This window comes from Carcharodon carcharias, chromosome 2, assembly GCF_017639515.1.
Source record: "Carcharodon carcharias isolate sCarCar2 chromosome 2, sCarCar2.pri, whole genome shotgun sequence".
NCBI lineage: Eukaryota > Metazoa > Chordata > Chondrichthyes > Lamniformes > Lamnidae > Carcharodon > Carcharodon carcharias.
In genome coordinates, this window is record NC_054468.1 from 57,628,806 (window position 1) to 57,635,203 (window position 6,398).

General features: G+C 42.5%; 1 protein-coding gene across 1 annotated transcript in view; it reads left to right on the plus strand.

Annotated features, from left to right (window-relative positions):
* The window catches only part of zbbx (zinc finger, B-box domain containing), a 143,288-nt gene extending 139,729 nt beyond the window's left edge, over nucleotides 1-3,559 (plus strand). The window contains exons 19-20 of the mRNA XM_041205303.1: nucleotides 1,254-1,344; nucleotides 3,442-3,559. Coding sequence (XP_041061237.1) covers nucleotides 1,254-1,344; nucleotides 3,442-3,559 — 209 coding nt within the window. The remainder of the gene's footprint in view (nucleotides 1-1,253; nucleotides 1,345-3,441) is intronic.
* Nucleotides 3,560-6,398: the final 2,839 nt, after the last annotated feature.

Here is a 6,398-nt window from a genome sequence, read left to right on the forward strand (position 1 = left end):
ACATGGATTGTTGCAGCCTCCAAAAACTGGCCTGCGCTTGTGTTGTGCTCCATCCAGTTTTTGTTTCCTATTTGGCTGATATGCTCAGACTGACCAAAGTGCAAGCATCTGAGCTGGTGGAAGGTGCAGAGCAAGGGTGGGATGATGCACCCTTTGAGGCCCTCTTCATCATCTTCAGAGGTCAATGCCAGTCCCTTGGGGATGCTGGCAGCTGGAGCCAGTGACTAACCTGTTGGAGAAGACATAAATACTAGCACTTCAGTGGATGTTGCTAAAGAGATTGCTGCACTTCAGACAGACATCTTTGCCATTTAACCTATTTCATAGTGATGCCCTCGCAGCTTCTAGATGAGACAGATTCATTCCTCCTCCCACCACTGCACCACCCCTCCCTCCCGCAAAACCTTGGCGTGAAGGTCCCTTGGATTCTCACCCCGCTGCCTCACTCTTGATCACTGCACAAACTCTAGCCACTTGTGGTCAGCAGATCTGCACTACTGTGAACTGGCCCAACTGCAGGATGTCCTCCTTCATCGGTCTCATAAATGTCAGGTGGGCACACCCCCACCAGTCTTCAACCTCTCATGGGCATTATAGGCCCTTTTCTTCTGCAAAGACAATGGAAGAATGATGTGCCTCATCTCTGGAGCAATCATGACCTTAGGGTTGAGCCCACAGCTCACAGTGCCTAACTCCATCACTTGGCAATGCCCCTCACGTGCAAACCTTCCTTTCTATTCACCACTTCCTCAGTCCCCCGAAGCCATGCAAGATGCCACGCTCCTTGAGTATGCATTCTGGCTGCTGGCCAGATTAACTCATTTCCCATTTCCCACATACATCACTTGCAAAACCTCCCATGGATGTGTGCTCACATAGGGAATTAGGTTTGTTATTCACTCTCTTGCAAATGGAGAAGGTCATTCATCCCCTTGGAGCACTGCAGCCTTATCCTTCAGGTGGCCCCATGACTGCTGACCTTTGCCACCTCCATCCAAGTCATGCTGCAGCTCAAGAGAAATTGCTGTTTGTAAGGGAAGCTCTAAAGGATGAAATATACATATAAAGCTCATGAAAATGTTAAAATGCTTGCAAGTAAAATGCCAAAATTAGCTTCAACAGCCTAGAAACGAATACTATTTTTTTAGCAAAATGAATAATATAGAAATAAATGTATGTTGTGCATCGTTAATGTTGTATAATTTTTATAAATGCATTTCAAATTATTTGAAAACTATTTTTTGCTAATCTAGGCAGCGAAAAAAGGCTTGACTTGTCATCTGTAAATGAGCTGTTGATCTCTACTGGGCAATCAATTGGAAAGGCTGCTCCTGCTATGCAAAGGTCAGAAAGAACCAAGTAAATAATTTCTCAAAGATGCAATGTATTAGTGTTTTGTTTACATTTTTCCAAAAAATTCGTAAAATAAATTGGAAATAGGAAAAATAGTATTTGTTGCTCTTGGATTTATGGTATAGAAAGTTCTAAACATAAGTACTAATACCCTTTAAATCTAGGATTCACTTTAGGTTGAGCTATCTAGAAAGGAAACATAAGTGCATTTAGTGTCACTTGGCATGTCTTAAGGCTCTTTTTGAGGTGCAGTAAGTACATAAAGTGGCAGCTAATTTTCACACAGCAATCTACCCAATATATTCTAAATCTTGTGACTGTGCATACTTCCTGATGGTCAACTTTTTTTCATCAAAAACCTGGTTTCCTGCTATCATCATCTGAAGCCATGGAACCAGCTTCCATAAATGTGGTGATGGAATTCATGTCTGCCTTTACAACAACTCTTTTTAACCTCAAAGCACAAAATAAAATGTATTGTATTAGGGATAATTATTTGCATGAAATGTATCTTTTTTTGTTTCCCTCTGTGAAGCACCTGAGGATGGTTTTTCTACATTAGAGGTTCTGCTAGTTGGAATTGTTACTGTTAGAGTGCAGAAGACATTTGTGCTCATATAGGGAGGTGGATTTAGGAATAGTCCCTCAGTGCTAACCTTCGAATAAGGAGCATATAAAACATGCCTAACTAGGTCAATCCTTTAGTTCATGGTAATGAAAATTCATGGAAATCTTGGTTAAAAGTTTCTGAAGCAGCATTCTTCTGATTTTGTTTTATTCCCTAGTTATGATAGAATTTTTCAACATCGTATGAGAGTTGTGATTAATCTCTATTTGCATCAAATGTATAAAATAAAAGCAAAATACTACATATGCTGGAGATCGGATATGAAAATAGAAAGACTTGGGAGTCAAAGAGAAACACAGTTAATTCGGAAGAAGAAAAGTCATATTAGACTTGAAACGTTGGGCCATAACATCCGAGCTCCCCAGCGTAGCAATGCCCGGAAGTGCAAACTTCCCCTGAGCCATTGTCCTGCACTGGGAACCAACCATAAATGTAATTTAAATCTCAAACTTCAGATGGTTCCGCCTAGGTCACACCGATAGGTACTCAGAAAAAGTTAGAAGAATTGAAAGCACTTCTAACTTCTGGGTAACTGTTGTACAGACCCAGACCGATCCCCCACATCCTTGACCACTCCGGGGACTGCTCCCAGCCTCTGACTACCCCCAGCCCCCGACAATCCTTCCTCCTGCGGAATTCCCCCCACCCCCACGGGGACCCTACCCCACCCTCCTATTCCCAGGCTCAGCCCAACCTGACCTGAGGCCTGAGCCCCCCCTCTGCAACCCTCAGGCCCGACTCGAGGCCGGCCCAACACCCAACCCCCCAGGTCTGACACCTTCATACCCTGACCTCTCATTGCCCCCCAGCCGACTTCTGATCTCTGATTCCACTCAACCCCCCCACCCCCCCAATCCTTTCCATTTACCTTATATACTTATCTTCTCCTTGGCCTGTCAAGGATCATTAAATTTCACTGGACCTTTAAACTTAACTGGTTTACGGCAGCTGCTGTTATAAAAAAGGGGGTATGGCATTGTTCCCTTCGACGCAGCTGCACTTCAAAACTAGGCCCCATAGACATGCTGCACTGCCTGGATCTTGCCTAGCCTGAGCTGGAAGGTTGGGCGAGGCAGAACTGGAGAAAAAAATTCAAGTAAGTAATTGGGCGTTGTGTGGCAATTCAATTCTAATTACCACTCTGGGGAAGTTCAGGCCCGTTAACTCTATTTTTCTTTCCACTGATGCTGCCAGACAGGTTGAGTTTTTCCAGCACTTTCTGTTTGCATCAGATACATGTTTGTTTTGGTAAACAATAAAATCAATACATTGTTTTTTGCACATTGCATGCAAATAATCCTAAATCATGCATCAACAGCTTCATTGTGCTTTGAGGCTATATATTTTGATTTCAGTTGGAACTTCTCAGAAATTGTGCCTGCCAGTGAAGAAGTGGATGATTTATGTTTTTCACTAGAAAAGTTGTGTTTTACATGTCTGTCTCTTTCAATTTTTCCTAGGGATGCTGTTGGTTCTCAGTTTATGCTTGATTCTTTGACAGGAGGGGTCGATGAAGGTCAAACAGATGATGAGGGAGAGGAGGCCCAAGACAAACAAAATGTTCTGCTGTTATTCTGACAGTGTGTCAGAGATAAATATTAGATAAAATTTAACTGTTCCTCTGCAATTAATAACTTCTGGGAAAGCTCAATGAAATGGGATGTATTGTTTGATTTGTAATATTAAATATGAACATCATTTGAAAAGAGCGTGATTTGATAATGATTCAGGATTATGCACTTTGCAGAACAATTGATATTTAGCAAAATGTGAATAAAAAATACAAGCTCATTTGATGCATTTATTTAAAATGTTTAATCATCTGTAAATTGCTACCAAACCCTCGTGTATACTTTTATATTTTAAATGTGCACATTGAGAATTATGATCTAGATCTTCATTTTTTTATATTCATTCATTCAAGGTCAGCGTTTATTGTCGATCCCTAATTGTCCTTGAGAAAGTGGTGATGAACTGCCTCCTTGAATTGCTGCAGTCCACGTTGTGTAGATATTCCCAAAGTACTGATAGGAAAGAATTGCAAGCATTTGACCCACCGACAGAGAAGGAACTGCAATATAGTTCCAAGTCAGGATGGTGACTTGGAGGTACATTGCAGGTGGTGGTGTCCCATGAATTCCCTGCCCTTGCTCTTCTAGGTGGTAGAGTTTACAGGTTTAAAAGGTGCTGTTGAAGGAGCCTTGGCCGGTTGCTGCCAGTGCATCTTGTAGATGGTACACCGAACTGCCACTTTGTGCTGTTGGTGGAAAGAATAAATGTTTAAAGTGGTGGATGAAGCACTGAGCAAGTGGGCTGCTTTGTCTTGAATGGTGTCGAACTTTTTGAGTATTGTTGGACTGGATTTATTCAGGCAAATGGAGAGTATTCCTAATTTGCACCTGGTAGATAGTGGATGACATTTGGGAGTCAAGAAATGAGTTACTCGTTATATAATTCATAGCCTTTGATCTGGTCTTGTAGCTACATAATTTATAAGGCTGGTCCAATTACTCCCACAATGTTGATAGTGGTGGATTTTGTGATGATAATGCCATTGAACATCGAGGGTAAGTGGTTAGATTCTCTATTGTAGGAGATGGTCATTTCCTGGCACTTGCAAGGCATGAATGTTACTTGCTACTTATCAGCTCAACTGAATATTATGGAGGTTTTCCTGCATGTGGGCACAGACTTCTTCAGCACCTTAGGAGTTGCGAATGGTATTGAACATTATGCAATTATCGGCCAAAACCTCTACTTCTGACCCAAGGTTGGACAGAAGGGCATTGATGGAGCAGCCAAAGCTTACTCGGCCAAGGTCTTTACCCTGAGTAACTCCTGCAATGATATCCTGAGGCTGATATGAATGGCCTCCAAAACTAGGTATGACTCCAACCAGTGGAGAGTTTTCCACAACAGAGAGGCAAAATATTACAGATGTTGGAAATCTGAAATAAAAACAGAAACTGCTGGAAATACTCAGCAGGTCAGGCAGCATTGTGGAGAGTAACAGAGTTAATGGCTGTGATTTTCCAGCCCTGGCATGGGGAATACGGCGGCCCAGTCAAAAGTCCATTAACTTTCGGTAGGACTGGACGATGCCAACGGCAGGTGGGGCCAGAAAATACCCTCCATCTTTTCAGCTCGATGATGAAGGGTCATCATCAGGGTTTTCCCTGATTCCCACTGACTTCAGTTTTGCTAGGGTTCCTTGATGCCACTCTCAGACAAATGCTGCCTTGAAGTCAAGGACTGTCATTCTCACCTTGCTTCTGGAATTCAATTCTTTTGTCCATGATTGTAGCAAGGCGGTAATGAGGTCAGAAATTGAGCCAAACAAAACCCAAACTGAGTAATTGACACTTGATAGCACTGTTGATGATGCCTTTCAGCACTTCTCTGGTAATGAGAGTAGACTGATAGTGTGGCAATTGGCCAGGTTAGATTTGTCCTACTTTTAGTGGATCGGACATACCTGGGCACTTTTCCACATTGTTGGGTAGATGCCAATTTTGTAGCTGCATTGGAATAACTTTTCTAGGGATGTGGCTAGCTCTGGGGGACAAGTCTTCAGTGCTATTGCTGGGATGTTATCAGGCTCCGTAGCCTTTGCTAGATTTACTGTATTCAGCTATTACTTGATATCGTGTGGAGTGAAAAAATTGTCTGAAGACTTGAATCTGTGAAGGGGAGGACTTCAGGAGAAGGCCAGGATGGATCATCCATTCAGCACTTCTGAAAGAATAAGGTTGCAAATGCTTCAGCCATGTCTTTTGCACTGATATGCTGGGTTCTCCCATCATTGAGGATGGGGATATTTGTGGAGCCTCTTCATCCTGTTAGTTGTTTAATTGTCCACTACCATTCATGACTGGATGTGATAAGACTACGGAGCTTAGATCTGTTATAAAAACAGAATTACCTGGAAAAACTCAGCAGGTCTGGCAGCATCGGCAGAGAAGAAAAGAGTTGACGTTTTGAGTCCTCATGACCCTTCGACAGAACTGTCGAAAGGTCATGAGGACTCAAAACGTCAACTCTTCTCCGCCGATGCTGCCAGACCTGCTGAGTTTTTCCAAGTAATTCTGTTTTTGTTTTGGATTTCCAGCATCTGCAGTTTTTTTGTTTTTTTTAGATCTGTTATGTTGGTTGTGGGATTGCTTAGCTCTGTTATATGCTGCTTCCACTATTTAGCATGCATGTAGTCCTGTGTTGTAGCTTCACTAGGTTGGCACCTCATTTTTATGTATATTTGTTGCTCTTGGCATGTGCTTCTACATTCTTCTTTGAACCAAGGTTGGTTCTCTGATTTGATGGTAATAGTAGAGTGAGGGATATATCAGGCCATGAGGTTACAGACTGTGGTGGATTACATTTATGATGGCCCACAGCGCCTTATTTTGCCCAGTTTTGAACT